The sequence below is a fragment of the Clarias gariepinus genome, chromosome 8 (genome assembly GCF_024256425.1).
Source record: "Clarias gariepinus isolate MV-2021 ecotype Netherlands chromosome 8, CGAR_prim_01v2, whole genome shotgun sequence".
Taxonomy (NCBI): Eukaryota; Metazoa; Chordata; class Actinopteri; order Siluriformes; family Clariidae; genus Clarias; species Clarias gariepinus.
In genome coordinates, this window is record NC_071107.1 from 16215975 (window position 1) to 16234898 (window position 18924).

An 18924-nucleotide genomic window follows, 5' to 3' on the forward strand; every position below is an offset into this window, starting at 1 on the left:
TTTCAACCAGAAAAAAAACAAAAGACAAAACTTGTGGTTTAAAGCTCTGCGTCAATAACTATAAATAACTAACAGCAGCTGCTTCACCACACAATCTGATATTCTTAACGTCGTAATCTTTATCGAATGGTTCAATAACATGCATTCAAACGTGTGTCAGTGAGGTAAAAAAAAAAACAGCGCCTTCCCCTAAAGAAAAAAATCACTAAGCAGATTTTTTGGCCCGAAAGAAACCCAAATCTGGGTTGTGTCTGGGTAGAGCAGTGAACTACCGCTGAAGTAACCAGGAACATGATTTCTTGCTGAAAGTGCTTCCGGTTTTGGGTGTATGTTTTGTCAGACAGCTGCTCTTCCTTCAGTACTGCAGACTATACTGAACTGCTTCCAGCCATACTGCAACACTCATTGTAATTAACCGTTATTAAAGCAGCTGTGATGTGGAGTGATATGGAGCACTACAGCACGGAGACGTTCGACTGTATTGGCACTTATGGAAAACATCTAACTAACTGTATAACATACGGTAATACGGCTCATATAACATTCTTATAAGCACTAAAAATTTAAATCAAACACTCTTCATATGTACTAACTGTAGCCATTGCTGCAGTCGTGCTGTGCTAATAAGCCAATTAAACGAATAGGAACGTCAGTTCTGTTATCCCATAATGCTAGTCGGCATGATTAGGCTATTAAAAAATGGATTTCACAATGTAATAATGTATAATTATGGATTATTATATGCAATTAGAAGCTCATCTAGATCGTAATAATATCAGTAAAATACAAACTATAATCTAAGCGCATGCACAATACTTCGACATTACATTTTAATTAAGTAAGTAATTTCCATTACAATCAACAATTTTTTTTCCCTCCCTGATCATTCCAGAGAGGAAGATCATTCTACTGAGACGACTTTTTTTTTTTTTTACACAGTGCAGTAGAACGCACAGCCAAATGCTCACCCCAGTCGCCTGTAACCTAAACAAAATGGAGCAGGTGATTTTCTGGGTCAGTGCTGGAGAATAAAGCCATAGCAGAGCAAGATCTGAGGACAGGCGATGGTTATTAATATAGAAAAAAATAGAAAAACAGATGAAGAGAGCAGCTCTGCTCCATGCCAGTAGTCAGAGCAGAAGACCTGCCAGCTCAGGAGTGGCCTGAAACATCATGTGCAGTCCATACAAATCTCATTTCAAGCAAATGCCACGGAGGAAGCAGATGTAGTCACTGACTATGGTATCAGGCTCTACAGGCTTCTGCAGATTTGTGGCTTTGGCAGAATGCTGGTGGAAAGAAGGTTTATTTATGTATTTATTTTTAATCTGGGTTGTGTGTGTTGTGTTGAGGAAACAGTGGCTGCTGGTCTTGAGGAACAGTAGACACTGGACCTTGAAATCCCATTCCCTGCATGAGTGACACAGTAAAAGCTTTAGCATCACCTTTTAACATCAGTCAGTGCTACTCACATGCACACACACAAACATACATACCCGCACATGCATACATACTCGCGCACACACACACTTTCTCACTACCCTTCGTCCTTGTTTTTTATCTCTTTCTTCACTTCACACCTTCTATCCTCCAGTGCACTCTCTCTACCTCTACCATATCACATCATCCTCTGTGCCCATTTTCTGATCAGATATACACACACACACATACATAGTATGTGAACTCTGTAGTCCAACTAGGGACTGTAAAGGCAGGTGGTGACCATTGTATTTATTCCTATTTTGTAGAACCGTGGAAGGACCTCCAGTTAACATTAACACACTACAGGTATTTTGGGCATGTCTTTGGACTGTGGGAGGAAACCAGAGAACCCTGGGGAAACCCACCAAGCCTGGGGTGAACATGCAAACTCCATGCACACAGAACTGATGCGTGAATTAAACCCAGGATCTGGAGGTGCAAGGCGACAGTGCTAACCACTAAGCCACAGGCCCATGCTATACACACACAAACACACTTCCAGGGTCCAGGTTCGATTCCCGCCTCTGTGCTCATGGAGGCTTGGAGTTTGTATGTTCCCCCCGTGTTTGGTGGGTTTATTCCAGGTAATCCGGTGTGTGTGTGGGGGGGGGGGGGATGGGTCCAAGGTCACTGCTGGGAAATTATTAGGAGTATGGGTGGTCATAAGCACATATCTGCGCTTCTTATTACGTGGTGTTCTGTGTCTAGAGGACAAAGTTGTCATAAATATGCAAACGAGGTGGGGGGTGGGGGGGGCCGCAATATCATTATCTAAAGGAGGAAGAATGAAGAAGGGTCCTTGTGTAGCGACCTTGTGTACTGGATAATTTCAGAATTATTCAACCTTCATCTTAAGGATAAACTGGGATAACTGTAACACTCTCTCTCCCCCCTACCCCAAACATAAAACCGAATTATGTCATTCTTTTTTCTTCCCTCAAAGCCCTACTTTCAAACTTATCAACACCTTTGCTGTTCGTATTCAGTGAGGACTCTCTCTCTCGCTCACACAACACCGAGTGTCTTCCTGTACCATCTAACGAAGCCGAAGACGCTCTCAGACATTTGTCTATGCAGAACATTTCAGGTGTTTGAACTGCTACTCCAAATCACACGACAGGTTAATTGGCTCATTCGTGCAATTATACAATCAGGTGGCAGGAGCGCAGCGCAGAAAATCATGACAATGTTCATGACAAACTTCAGAATGAAAAAAAAATATATAAATCAGATCTCAGGGACCTGAAGTGTGGCTGACAGACTGGTTTGAGTATTTCGGGGGGGGGGGAAATCACTAGATTTCTTTCCCCAGAATTTTCTGTGTAAATTCTAGACACTACTGTGCATGAAAAGCCCATGAGATCAGCAGTTTCTGAAAACTCAAATCAATACTCTGACATTTGAAGTGAACATAAAGGAAATGTTCACATTACAGCCTGAAGTGGCTCAACTGTTTACCCTAATGTGACACAGATCTGTGTCAGATTTTTTTATGGCTGTCCGAACACACAAATCTAAACTTTTTCAAATCAGATGTGAGTCACTTAAATCTTACCTGTGCCTTACCTCCTCTTATCACCCAGAATCACCCAGCCTCCTAACTGGAATATGTGAAAAAATCTTTTCACTGTGCCATAAGGTAGATGAGACACATACTGTAACTAAACCTTAATTTTAAATATGTGGTCCTAGATCAGAAATATGTTTAGTACAGGCTCATGTGACTTGAATAATAAACGTAAGCATGGTGTCTGGCTTTCTCCCTTCTTCTGGACCTTAAAAAATACTGACTAACTGCTTTTTATCTTTCAGAAAAAAAGCAAATCTATTGTTTGAAATGAATGAGGTCACACAAATATCACTTTTTATACTAGACAGTGCAAAAAAGGACAGACACGCCCACATTAAAGTCAGACAAAAGTCACTTGTAATTAGTAATGTGAACTGTCATGGCATGCCAATTTTTATTTTTTCTTTATCTGAATTGCGCTTTTGAAATAGCCTTTCTGGAATAGTTTTTGCAAACTGGCTCTTATGAAGACCTTCCCAGCCTCGAAAATCACCAATTAACAGCACCTCGGATTAGAGCTGTTATAAAGGCTTTACAGACTACGAGGTGCAGATACATCTCAACATTAACTGTTCTAAGGGGATTATTGCATATTTTGGACGCCTTCAGCATTGTTTTACAATTTAAAAAGAAATTAAAATCAAAAACGACCATGGAGTTAGAAAGTGATTTCAAACTTTTGAGCGTTAGTGTACAGTAGGTCATTTCAATTTAATGGACGATTTGAGAAACTGCGTCGAACGTTTCTTTTTTAAAAAAAAAGATTTTTGCCCGTTCTCTTAAAGCACCTGCAATGACTATGTGTAACAATGATGTGTTTCCCAGTAGTGAGTGGAATGTGGTGAAGTAGCGAGGGAGAGAAATGGGCCAGCAGAGTGCATCTGGGTGAGAGACTGATTATTGCCAGGGCTTGATACTGAAATATCTCATCGGCATTAATTATGCATTTCACCTCATCAAGACTTCAAAGTGAAAAGATCACCTGGCAGCACCACACACACACACACACGCACACACAGCATGGCACACCCCTGCTCGAACATATACAGTTCAAAGTCCATACAGTTCATCTTTAAGTAGGATGTGACTTAATATTAAGGTGCTTGTTCTAACGCATTATCACTTCTATATTAACAAACTTGTTCACGGAGGACATGATGTCCATGCTCCACATAATTTAAGACTCGTAACGAATGCATTAAAAATTGATGTTAATATATAGCAAAGTAAAATGAATAGTACAGTAGCTGCATGAGAAATAAAAGCTTTGTATAACACGGAAGGAGTCTCCAATGTCAGCACCACTACTAAATTCTGTACACTAGATACACAAGTCCACTTTAATACCATGGACAGAGACCGGACATCCCAGTGTGTAGTAAATAATTTAATATGTTCTTGGACTGAATTTATTTATTTTTAATATTATTTTCTAGAGATTTGTTTTTTAATTTATTACGCAATGTCTACTGGAATGTCTTGTTGTTGGCATGAGCAATGTTTAGTATGCTACCAAAATGGAATAGAAATGAAGCAATCAAAATGTGTTGACTTTTAAATTTAACTCAAGGGGTTTTCACAGGCCCAGAGTAATTAAACAAGTGACTGCTGACCCAGAAAATGTCACCTGCTCGATTTTGTTTAGATTACAGGAAATTCAGCTGAGCATTAGGTCGTGCATTCTCCTGCATGCATTTTACTGTATGAAACGATAGTTAGATGATAGGAAAACCAAATGTGAGTATACAAGGTGAAGTCTCATCTCAATAGACCAAGAATTGTCTCAGGAATCACCAGTGGGAAAATAATTCTTTACTGTACTGAACAATTACCTACTTAATAGTAATGTAACATAGTGTAGGAGTATAATAGTTCTGGATTCTTTGGATAAGGTGAAACCAAGACTTGCTTAGAAAAGTATAACAAAGAAAAGGTAAGGCTCATGATCAAAATCATGAACCACATCATCTGGTAAACATGGTGGGAGAGTTATGGCAGATGTGTGTATAGCTGGCAGTGAAACTGGGTCACTGGTGTGTATTGATGTGACTGCTGATACAAGAAACAGAATTAATTTTAAATTGTATAGTGCTATATTTATTAAACTTAAATTTTGAGACCCAAATACTGCAAAACCGATAGCACAGATGGTTGCAGTAATGGTTTGGGAAAACATCTCAAGGGAGAAAACTAAGCATGTGTTAATATCCAGGGGTTGCGGACTTCAGGCAGTCACTCACTGAGAAGGATCTCCATACACATATTAAAAAATAATCTTTATTGAGCCTGTGATGATGGAACTAATGTTAAAAAAAAAAGTTTCAAAAAGTTTTGAGTTTTGTGCACCACAGACCAGATAGTTTTCGCCACGCGTTCTCCCTCAGAAGCCTTAAAACAGTAAAATTCGATATTGACGCCTGGCCGCGGAAAACGAATTCTCAATGCACAAAGCTGATGAGGACGATGAGCATGCACTTGGTCAAGCCTTTTTCAGTCATGGAGATGATGGACTCTTCCACTGTAAAGACTGTTGCTTCAACTCAGGGTCGTACCCGTATGCCCAAGTTTCGTCACCGGTAATGATTATGAAGGACGGGTCATCACAGCACATTGACTGAGTTCCGAATGGTTTCGACATTTTTAGGAGCTGAGCTTGAAAGTCTTCCGGATCTTTTGTCGTCTTTCAGTGATGTTCTTCCACTCATAAAGCAAGCATATGCCACTCAAACAACCACTTAAACTGCAGCATCGTCATAAATTTTGCCAAACTGCAGAATTTTGCCAAATGTCCCTGTAGCAGACTTGCCCAGAATTTCACCTTCACTCTTTGTTCTAACTTGGCGTCTATGATAAAATCAAACATGGTAACGCACGTGGTCAGAATAGCACCAATTGCACAGCTCTAGATGTACATAGAATGATGTCTATTGGCACACTGACTTATGAAGGCCGGTATTCCCTGTGACTGTGCGTGCAGCCTTGTGCTGCAATCCGTTAGCGTGTTGCAAAACTAGTCTCGAAACATTTTTATAATTTTCATAACGTTTCCTCTCACGTCTATCTCTTGACAGTAGAGTTGACACTTTTAGCTTTCTGCTAAAAAGAGAATATTTATACCTGATGTGATGAAAGCCCTAACTTTTCTTGTCGACATTAAATTTTACTTTAAACTCTTGAGACCCGAATGTCCTCATATGAAGACCAGCCATTTTCTCCCAACTACACCATCTATGAATCTTTCTACGAAAATACCGTGGATTATTCCTTCAAGTTCATAGTCATCGGATGCTAATAAACATAAACGAGTGCGAGTTGAAATTACAATGTACACAACATTAAAGTCTAAGTTTATGACGGATAAATGGTTAAAAAGTGCAATGGGTCATTCATCAATATATTGTTAATTGCCGTGGTTTAAGAGGAACTAAACATTTCACTACATTTGGCTACAGGAAAATAATCTGCTTCCGGGTGGTAACAGTAGCACCGCTCGGCATTGGCTGCCTCACACTACACCTCCGGAGACCGTCTTTGTGCATAACAGCACGATCCATCACGTTTTATTCCTCACCTATTAAATGTAAGCAGAAATATGGGCAGTCTCAGTGGATAGGTAAAGTAAACAATGCATCTTGTTGGCTATTTGCCTTCTGGTTAATTAGAGCACAGCCACAAAAACGTCCATTCTTATGGAGAATGAATTCAATTTACTTTGGTTCTAAATAGTACTTGTTTTTTATTATAATTTTTTTTTTTTTATATAGCAAATGCCATTAAACTGCCCTCCTCACGACACACATTACACAGGATAGGCTCATATGACTGGATTTATGTATGGTTGAAAAAGATTTATACGACAGGACTTTGCAGTCTTGTAGAGAGGCATAGGACAGGATTTTTTGTAGTACTCTCCCATTACACTACACCTCCAGAGACCCAATGGCAGCAACACAAACCATCTGGACTCTGCCATCATAAAATCATACCACCATGTGCACAAGCAAAAAAAAAAGCGTCCAGAAACTGTCCTCTGAACAAAGTCCCTTGCCAGTCTGCTGTCACTAGCGCAGCAGGGAGACAGAAAGATCTAAGCAAGGGCCGCACTTCTACACATGCACATACTCGCAATAACACACCCACACATAAGACGTACAATTAAGACGAGCTATCCACATACACACACATGCGCGCACATACACAAAACTCACACCATACAAAGGCGTACATGCACACAAACAAAAACAAGGATGACACCATTTCCAAAATGTGGTGAATATCACATGTGGTGCTTTGATAATTTATTCATGGCTTGAGCTATAATATATAAAGAAACACAAAATTCACCTTCAAAAGAAAAATACGAAATGGTGAGTGTGGCAAAAAAAAAAAGAAGTGAGGAAAACCTGAAATTGTTACTCTTTGATGAATAAAAAAGAAAAGACAAGCACAGAGCAGGGTACTCTCATGGTTTCTGATGAATGTTCAAGTAACAAACATATAATAGTACCTAATGCTCGTCCGTTAAAAAGTATGATTTATACGATTTGCTGTGCTGTTCAAATGTCAAAATTATAATACTGTGCAAAAGTCTTCAGGTAGCCCTCGTTTGTCCATATTTGGCTTCCATAGAGGCAGACTTTCTTGTAGAAACAGTTCTCCAGGTTTCCTAAAGGACTTTTTTGGCTCTCGTTTACAGTCCAGTCCCTGTGCCTGACCAGTTATTCAAGCATTAAAAATATTTAACTAAACCGGTGAGAAACAGGTGCAGATGATGACAGATGATCAGGCCGGTCATTAGTATACTGGTGATAAGTGGTTGGAACAGACGAGAGGGGAAATGAGGTTGTTGCTAAAGTTGTTACATTTTTAAATAGTATCTTTAGACACTTTGTATCCTGTCATAACAAAACAATTCTCATTTCTTTAATATAAGCTACATAATTCTATTTAATATAATATGAGGAGTGGCTCAAGACTTTTACACAGTACTGGATGTATACAATTATTTTACAAACCAGATAAAAAAATAAAAATAAATTAAATTAAAGCACACCATAAATGGCTTGAATTTATTCAGCATGTTTCTTTTTTATTGCATGTTTCAATATGATTACATTAAACCAGTGGAAAGTGTACTTGAAAAAAGAAAGAGGAAAAAAACCTGAAAAATAAAAGAATATTATTCCATCTTACAAAATTTACTGCAACACTCAACATTTTTTTTTTTTTTTACCAAAGCGTGTAATAAAAAAAGATTATAGTTTTAGGAAAGAGGAATGAGGTACAGTCATGCATTCATTATTCCCTGGTTGTACAATAACTGTACTGAGAAGCAAGGATTGAGACAGAACTGGGTTTATTGTTATTCTATTTTTTTTTAATGGATGAAAGATGTTTAAAGCAGCTTGAGGACTCAAAAGAAAGCTCTTTTACCGTAAACCTGTGCAATCACTAGTTTAATTTTTTTATTTAAAAAGCTGAAAGACAAACAGTAAATGCAAGTGTTAATTATACTTCAGCGGCCTTCATTAATGAGCAAGCGCTCTTTACTGCTATTTATACATAAAGCATAATGAGTATCTCACAGTGTGCTAATGAGAGACTGAGGGCAGGGGAGGTCACTCTGGTCAGATGTGAATGTGAACACGAACACAGTGCACACACACCTGCACGTAAACACAGCGCACGCACATGCATACATGCATGCGTACACATACTGTACATGTACGCGCACACGCACAGTGCAGACACACATTCACGCACAGTTCACACACACACACGCACAGTGCACACTCGCACACAGATGTGATCCTGTAATAAACTGCAAAGAAAAAAAGGGAAAAAACTATTAATCAAGTTTTTTTAAATGTGGAATTATTTACGCTTCAATTAAATTTGCAAACCAAAACAAAGGTATAGAAACTAAAATCGAAGCGTGATCATATAAAGCTATATGTGCAAAACTTTCGAAACACACCTCGCCTATTATGCTGCTGACTTATGATAGCATTCAAGAGAATAGAAGCAGTTAAAACTAAAAAGTTTGGCAGGAGAGATGGAGTGCGAGAAGAAGGGTCTTTAGGCACGGGGCCTTTATGTTACCTGCCATTCACAAAAAGTAATTTCAGTAAAAGCCAGGTCTGGCTAAGGTGCTGTTGAACATGATTGCAGACGTGTGTAGATGCTTGAGTGTGTGCAGCTTGGATTTAGACACAGGAAGAAAGCTGCTCCTACTGTTCTTTTCCAGTCTTAAAAATACAAGCAATCTATACCTTTCCTTGAATATTAGCCAGTTTTCCAGAATGGGTGCTGCTCAGCTAAGCTGACATGGTGAGTGAATTCCAGTGTGTGAGATCATCACACCAAACACAAGCACGTCGTTCCACACATAATTACACATTCCAGAGTCAGAACAGACTGAGCTGCTTAATGTAAACTTTGCCTCAACCCGGTAGAAACCTCTTCCTATTTCTACAGTCTTCCAGTTTAGTATTAGTCACTAGTGGGACTCGACAGGGCAGTCCTTCCTATCATGTTCTCTGGTGTTCTCAAGATAGATGATTCCTTGGTGAAATGCACACCACCAGAGGGAATGGTCTAGAGCAGCTGACTTCTGTTCAGCAGTGCATATTGATTAAAGTTTGACTTCAGCTGATCAGTTGAACCCTCGCTTTGGAGCCCCCACAAGGTCCTGATCTGGGGGTGAATTTGCTGTAAAAGGACCATTTGGCGGATGGACAGTGCATCAAATTTTCCTGACGTGTCCGGCTCATGAGCAATGATTGCGATTGTTACCACAATGGTCAATTTGTGATTTCACTTGATGGCTTTTGCGTTTGGGACTTTTGAAAGCACTCAAGCTTCTTAATATCCCATCAGTAAAGACTCCAGGTCTCGAATGCATACACAGAACTCATCATGAAATAAAAGACCACAACAATGATTTCCATAGATGCAGCAGGACAATTTATTGCATGCTTCAAAATCTTAGGCAACTTGCTCTAGCAAGAGGTTTCTGATAAAAAATCGTCCAGGTTGCTCCTAGTTCACCTGGAGCAGTCGGAATTCTAACTTTAGAACAGAGATCGAAGAAGAGTTGCAAAAGTAGGCTGTCACTTATACTTATACTCCAATTCTCTGATTTGGGCATTCTGAGGTAGGTGTTTCAAGAGCGATTCAGCAAGGTTGAAGAAACCAACATCCATCAGTTATCTGTGGTCAACACCGGGCACATTGAGTGGAATCTCTCATCAAGGTGAGCTAGATCACGTGAAAACAGCTTTTTATCTAGCTAACCTCCTTGTATGAGACCAGTGGTAATAGGAAACAGCTTGGAAAGATTGCCCTGATGGCATATACTTGACCAATCATCCCATCATGAAGTGCAGTGAAGAGAGACGTAAATGTTTTTTGGCCATCCAAACTGTCTCATTGCGTTCCACATGCAGTGCTATGCTGCCGAATGCTTAAACTGAAAAGCTATATAAGAACTGCAGGTTAACCTGGGTTTTCTCCTTTTTCATACTTCACAAACAAAAAACAGGGAAATCAAAATGCGTGCACACTCTAGAACTTGCGAACACAATTCGAATGCCAAGATAACTAATCCTTGGCATGCAGGCAGTGGGATACTAAGAGCAAAAAACGTGAAGGAGGCTGATAATAAACATGTTGCCATGACTGCACTCTTATTTTTTTCAGCGGGCTAGATCATAGACTTCAAGGACAGCAGAGCTGAGAATGTGCAGAGCAAATCCTTAAGATGGACCTATGACTAGCCATCTCTGCTCCACTGCAGCCCAATGTTCACAACCACACCCTACATCTACACACAGTACACTGGCGAGGTTTTGCCTGTTCTACCCTGGCAAAACCTCCAATTGGAAATGGAAAATTCAATTTAGTAACATAATTTAAGATAACAATATAATTATTTTTATTATTAAAGGTCCAAATAGGCAACACATTTAACTAAACGACCAGATCACTTTGAATGTTAATTATAAATGCATTTCTAAAAAAAAGCGTTTATTTTCTGTGTTGTAGTGGTGTTTCACATTACCACTTTCCGCCACAGATATTACCACTGAAAGAATAAATACATGCTTTTATGCCCAATTATCATTATATACACGCAAGAGGTCCATGTCCCCAAAATGCACCCATAATGCACTATGCTGGCTAGTCTCATTTTTTCCTGTTCTTTACATACCCAGACCTTGTTCTTTATATATTGATTAATACATTTTATGGATTGGATTGCTGACTATTTTAAAGACCCCAATTAGTTGTATCTTTTGCCAGGTTCATAAAAATAAATAGAAAACTCATTTAGTAGCATTATGTAGACATTATATAATCATTATACACATTTGTGCGTTTCCCTTGTGCTGCATGGGCATTAGCAATGGATCCTAGGTGGCTGCTGGGGATTGCAGGATGGGACCTCCGTGGATGGTGCTTGAGAGATCTGAGGAATGTGGAGGCCAGATCAACAACCCTAACCAACAACCACAGTAGGCTGTGATGCACTGTGTGTTCTGGTACCTTTCTATTAGATTTTTTTTCAGTAATTTGTACTACATTAGCTTTTCTGTTGGATCGATCTAGGTGATCTTGCCTTTGCTCCCCACAGGCATAGATGAGCCTTGGGTGCCCATTATCCCATCACGCGTTTACTGTTATATAACTGATTATGTTACTCAGTTCACCTGGTGGTGATGATTTTACATACATAAAATCTTTTTTTGGACAGATGGATGGATGGTCCTGTATATATGCTGCCTGGCACATGCCTGAGCAACAGATACATCTGTTTCTGTGACATTTATTAACAGAGTCAGGTTGCTTGCAAGGACCTTACTCAGGGGTCCAACATTTACATCACAGACAGTATATATTTTCTCTAGATATGAGGACACACGTTGGATGCACTTTAATTTTGGGTAAATGCAAAACAGTTAAAGATGTTAAGGAACTCCTGTTTGTATTTTTAATTATTTCCACTATGTTTTAGTACATTTTATGCAGTCAAATAAAAAAATAAGTATTGGGTGTCTTTCCAGTATGCTGTGCTACTCTGATTAGGCAAGTATTGCTTTGATAGTCATTGTTTTGAGTCGTTAAATTCTTCATATATCTGCCAGGCCAATTATCACAAGGTCTTAGACAATTCCGGGTATTTTAATCAGGTTTGTACGCACATTTGAAGAAATAAAAGGTGTTCGAATTGAACAAACCTAGTCATTAAAACTTTGCTGTGATAGACTGGATGATATGTGAACGAGGCCCACGTTCCACTTCCAGCTGATTATCAAGCTCCTCAGACGTGCTGGGAAATTGGTTAAACTCGTTTCAGTGCAGAAACTGACTGGAATTCAAAACCCTAGCTTTAGATCAAACCAACAAGCCAGTATATTACACAAACTCTTTAAAAGGGTGTACGTCAATATTTTTTTCCATAACGTGTGTCGGGGACTGAAACTGTCTGTGTGTGACCAATGAGGATTGGGCATCAGGGACGCCCCAGACTGATATCGAGTATTGGATTTGTCTGAAGTATGAAACTGGGATTGGATTAAAATCATACTTTCTAATTTAATCCCCTGACATGAATGTGACTTTGGCTGATAACACACGTTTCACACCTGAACGTAAGACAGGAAATGTCCTGTGTTCAAAGGGAGTGGAAGTGACAGCTTGCGGTCTAAGATTGATTGAAAGCACAGATCAGATAAATGGGACACAAGGAAATTACATTTAGTCTTTAGTCCTACACCAACTGGGACTGGCTCGAACACGAACAACACGCAATCCACATAAGCATGGCTTTGACACATTGCTTCGATATCTGAAGCAAATAAAACACCTCCTTCACACATTGTGTCTTCCTGTTTTTCCGTGGAAGCAAAAGAATCTACTTCGAAGAAAGTGTGTTGCCCATTTAACGCACGAGCTGCAGGCGAGAGATTCTTATCTATCGCTACTGTTGCCTTCCAGCTTCCTACAAAAGCTTACTTTTCTTCCCCCCCTCATCATCCTCCATTCTCTCTCCCCCTTTGCTCTATTCACTACTGTCACTGGGTCAGCATGGCTTCCAGCACACACATACAGCCAAAGCTCCATTTTAATCAATTCATATACTGACCCCGGGTCAGTACAACACACACGGCATTCACGCGGCCTACAGTCTGAGATCAGGCAGGGAAAGATCGTAACGACATGTGAGGACGAACACAGAGGCGCACAAGGGGGAGCCGTTAAAGGCTAGAAAAATCGTTGTAAGGTTCTGCACTTACTTTATTTGAACACTTGCACATCACTGAAATATTTATAGAGATTAAATCCCCTTGACAAGCAAATGAACGTTGAGGAAAAAAGAAAACATCAAATGTAGCAAACTGAAACGTCCATAATAACAGAAGCACTTCAACTCTGCATTGCATCATGCTGTAATTTCATGCCACTATTAAGGGCCTTTGATATAAAATCCACACCAGTGACAGATTCACCAATCTCACTATTTTTTAATACTTGTAAGCGCATTGGCAGATAGAGGGGTGAATCTCTAGACTCCTCACCATTTGATTTCTCTTCAGGGTGCCAAAATGTGATTAGAAAAACGATTTTGTTACTCCTCTTGAATTTTGCTTTCTGCGGCGTGCATTATGTTAGTTTTTGCATGACTACTTGCTGCTCCTAAAACACAATATTGTTTTCATCACTCGAGGCTTAATGCATTTCTTTTTCAAGCAGAAATGTGGGTACTGCTGACATTCTATATTTTAGGCTACTACGACTAAAAAAAAAAGAAGCTGTGACTGCATAAGCCTGTGTAAAAGTCCGTCACATCTTGTGCCTCAATGCAGAGTCGTGTGATGCTTCTACTAATTTTAATCAGGTTTTTAGGTAAGTCTATAACAATGTCTAATGTTTTAATGTTTATATGTGACATAAATCTAACGTGGACAAATCAGTATCCTAGGCACTTAAGACGAGTAGACTGTGTACCAGGGCTATTGGTTTCTTTCAATTTATAAATTCATAATGCCCATTTAGGATTATTTGCCCTTGGAACAGAGGAATTCATCAAGTATTTCTAAATACTTGAACATTGTGTTGCCGCTTATTTAAAAATGAATAAATACATAGTTTTGCATGTGAATGTTACCTTCAAAAAACATCCAGTCAAATTTTAGACTAATCTGAGTAGAAATCAAGCACAGCTCGAGTCCAACAGCTCGACAGGAGATGCTATTAATTTCCAACACATCTTGAGTATAAAATACAGGGGTCACAAAGCCAAAAGGAGCAGAAAAGCGTACAAAGACACCTTTTGAGGCTACAAGCTACCATTTGACTACTATACACATTTTCCGCAAAACTGCTGCAGAGTAAATGGTGAAACATGATATGCTGGGTTGACAGTAAACCAAAACTGAGCAAATCCAAACATGGAAAATGTATCATATTAAGCAAAACCAGCTCCGGTCAAGTAACAAACTGTGATAACCACTGCCAGTAAAGCCAATAATGACACAGATCCAGCACAGGATTAAGAATAAATTTAAAATAAATTACCTCTAAACTATAGAAGCAGTTCATCTTTACACAAACAAGAGACAAATAATAATAATAATTTAATAACAACAACAATAATTTGAGGCGCGTCCAAGTAAAACATGAATAAACGTGTAAAACAAACGCAGTACGGTGATGAGATTCTTAGCTGCAGTAAAACATTCCCTGGTGCAAATGTTTTAAAGAAGCTTGTACGTTCATTAATGGTGAGGTGGCTTGAAGCCCACTGCAGACGTTCCCGTAGACATATTATGAGTGGATCGCCTGATCCTTGAAAATCAGTGAATAACTCTTGAACAATTTGGAGAACACCACTTGCACATTACAGCTGGGAGTTATTGTCACATCTCCTGTAGAGCCTGACCTCGCTCCACGCCATTTCCACATGGTTGGGCATTTACAGGAGTTTCTGGGAAGCCAGCATTTTAGGCGTGAAGCAGGCAGTCCGATCAGGTCTCCGGTGCAGCAAAAAACCTTCTAACCAACCAGTAGTAAATCGCTGAGTTAAGTGCATTAGTGTAGCTTGCGATTATAGAAAGAAATAAAGCTAGTTTTTACTTGTAGATGCGTGTTCTGTTATTCTAAATGTTTGACTTGAACGCCCAATATAGTTATAATATGATCAATAATAATAAAGCATGAAAACAAACCGTGAATAGTCTTGCATCATTGTGAAATTCAGAGCCTTTATTTTATTCTCGGGTCACTGGACCCTTAACTCCTGCCTGTCACTCACCACCACACTGCGCCCTGACAACCACATGAAACCCTCGCCTCACCTCCCACTGCACACATGTTCGAGAGCTGACAGACAGCCTGCAGGCAACACCAGCAGGCTTTTTCTGATGCTTTGATGAAACAGACTTAAATAATAATACAAATCAGCAGTGCTCGGATGATTCCAGCCAATTGTTAGAAATAAGGTCGTAATAGTGCGTTTTTTCCCTCCTCTCAAAAAGTAAACCTTTTTCATTTCTTATGCCCGGGAGCTTTAAATGTTTGATAGGTAGCAATTGCATCAGGCTGAAAGGCAACTCATGTAGTGTCAGTCTGGCTTCACAAATTGGTACGGCTTCTTGCTGAGAAGCAGCACAATGAGAGAGTGTTTTGTTTTTACTTTTATGATAAAACAGCATGTAAGGAATAAAACTCATTGAAACATGCTCTTACACAAAAGTAATCCACTACAGGGTAAATTGATGCATTTTAAATGACTTGAGATCCTTTTGTTTCTCAGTGATTCGCTAATGACTATAATATATTAATAAATAATAAAGTATATTGTGCTTTAAACAGTTTATAGCTACATTTAACGTTGGGAAATGTCTATGAGACGAGTATAGTCATTATAGACGCTAACAGAACCTAACAAGTCTGTTTTATTTTATTTTATGAATGTTGCATAAAACTAAATGTCAGGTCCCTGACTTGTTTACAGTATGCTTTACCACATCAATGAATTTCCATTCTGTTTTTGTTTATTAGCCTTATATGTAGGTTGATCTTCTGTCTATGGAATCCAGTTGTCATGACAAACTCTTTTTTTATTCATTTATTTTTTTATTTACACAGGTATATTTAAACAGTGACAAAATCAAGTTCCCTGCATGGCTGCATAAACAACTTTGATATTTACGATAAAAGCACTGGTAGTCTAGTCTACAGTAATAGTTCTATACACTAAAACAGTGAATATACTTTTCTATGGGTTACACTACTATAGAGTCATTCTATACAGTGCATGGAAAAATGCAGTGCTCTATTCCGATGTCACTTTGTCTTTTCAATCTACTTTCACTGAAGGTGCAAAAATGACCAAATATCCCCCTGTTAGTTACTTGATATTGCTTAAGTAAGAAAAATTTGTTCATATTGAACAATGTAGAACAAAGGTTTAAAGGAGGGGTATATTAACAGACAAAAGGTCCTTTGGGGTCTTGGTTTTTCTTTGGTCATACAAACACTGCTAATGTTAAGTTGGAAAGAATAATAACAATGTGGCCTTTTCCATCTTCCTGAAGTTCTCAAGTAAACTGCGAACATCTGGGACAAATTTCTGTACAGTGGATTGAGTCACTGCAGAGGTTTTTTGACTCCACGCCCAGCCAGATCCAGCAGGTTTTAGGGAAAAAAGGACTTTATAATAAATATCGATTGTTTTAGAGCAATTTCGTTGAATGTAAAATAAATGATTCGTATTATCTTGTAAGTACCTATTTTGAATTTCTTATTTATAAAACTGTTGTATAAAGCCAATATCACACTTTAAAAAAATTTCAGTTTCTTTTTTATCTACTCAAAGGGTACTCATTATGCAAAATTAACTTTTTAGTCAGTCATTTACATTAGACATTTAGATGGGTTGCCAAAAAAACAAAAACAAAACACTGCTTTTAGTTCTTTTCCCATTTTTGTATTGGCAAAGCTTAAACAAGCCAATTAAAAAAATTTCCACTAATGTGAAGAATGCAGTTCTCTGCCATTTGCTGGTGGGCGTGGCTCAGCAGAAACTCAATTATATGAAAAAGGTATGGGGAAAAATATACATTAGCTGAGATCTATTTAAGATGAAGCATTTACAGACACACATCACAGCTATACTGATTTTCAGTACACCACCATAACTGCAAGTGTAAAATTGCTTAATTATTGCACTTTACTAGCCAGCTATCTGGCCTCTTTGGCATGGAGGTAAATAATGACCTCATGATTTGTCCACCACCTTAGATTATATGATATTCCTAAATATTTCATGCTACACATTTTAGCTTTTACTCGGCCCTGAGCAACTGCTACACATGTGCGATGCGACAAGAGAGACTGGGTCAGTAAGTCTGCAAGCCTGTGCTTCACCACTCAGCCTATTCAGGCACTCGGACAAAAAGCGTCATTGTGATCATCCATCACATTTCTCTTCAGCATGTGCCTTTTTCTATCGTTTAAGCAACGGGATATGACAAAGCCTTAAAATCAGCAAATGAGTGATGAATTACCTTGTCAAAGGCTATGGGCTTGTTCCCTTGAACTGTTTCCTTCTCTTTCTTCTTCTCGTCCTTCTTCTTCTCTCTCTCCTTCGGTCCCATTAATAAGATAGAAGGAAAAAGAGGGTGTTAGTGCTAAATGCACTTAGACCTGCATCAAATCACATTTACAGTCTTGTCTGTCTCTCACTCACACACATGCAAGAAATAAACAGGCAGCCACACACTTTACTTATTTGTTCTATACCTTAATAAGGCTAGTTATTATTTTTGTTTTATTTTTACTTTGGAATAACTTCATCTTTAAGCATGCCTAGAATTTTTAATTGATTTTGAAAAAGGGTGCACCATCAGAGACAAATAGCTAGGAATAGAAAAATACCTCCTTTATCTTTAACAGAATTACAGTTCAATTTAAAGAAAAGGGTAAAACATTGGTGGAGTCACAACCCGGTCGACCTGGACCTTCCGGCAGTCGACTTCATGCTGTTTAAAGGTCTCATGAGAACAATCCATTCATTTTATGCCTAGATTAGTTGTTGCTCTTAAACTTGCTAAAGCAAAGTCAACAAAGTATTAATAATGTATTAATATCTAAACATTGCGAATAATAAGAATATATTACAAATGTTGGTGCAAAATGTTCGTTGTAAAATTTGGGCTGTCTGTTTACTTCCTGCATTATTGTGTACAAGCAGGTTCAAAACAATTATATAGTATTTATGAGTATCTATAGGGGATAAAAGACTGGGTCAGATAAAGCCAAACTAATTTCAGATTAAATTGAACCTTATTAAATCGTTGACAGCTTGAGTGCAGGACTGTTCCTCACTTTTAAAGATAAGTTTTTTTTAGCTGGTCATTAAAGTCTGTTGCTCTAAAGGGAGTTGAATGGGCACATAAGTAGGGCTGTCCAGCAGAGTTATTATGACTAACTTCAGGCTTATAAAGAGGTCCTGTTGCCACTGAACTACACAGTCCGCCACTGAAATCAATGAGGGAAAAGAAAAAGAAACCAGAAAGTGGCATGTCATCATGTGAGGGCTGGAAAGCAGTTTTTCTGAAAATAAGCAGGGGAGGGGGTGGCTAAAACTGACATGTGTCACAGGACTAGAACTCTATCAGCCACTTGAAGCACTTTATGAGCACTTCGATTACTCCATTTCCCCATGCATGCTGACAGAGCTGCACTATCGATTGACTCTAAACACAGCACTCCTGCACAAACCAAACCTCGCTACAGCTACCGCTCTAAATGCACATATTTTTAACCACAGATGCAGAAAACTACTTGATAAAGCTACCTTGATA

At 38.8% G+C, this 18924-nt stretch overlaps 1 protein-coding gene across 2 annotated transcripts in view; it reads right to left on the reverse strand.

Moving 5' to 3' along the window:
• smap1 (small ArfGAP 1) overlaps positions 1–18924 on the reverse strand; it is a 112577-nt gene that overhangs the window by 37275 nt on the left and 56378 nt on the right. For both annotated transcript variants that reach the window (XM_053501902.1, XM_053501903.1), the window contains one exon: positions 17626–17703. In XM_053501902.1, coding sequence (XP_053357877.1) covers positions 17626–17703 — 78 coding nt within the window. The remainder of the gene's footprint in view (positions 1–17625; positions 17704–18924) is intronic.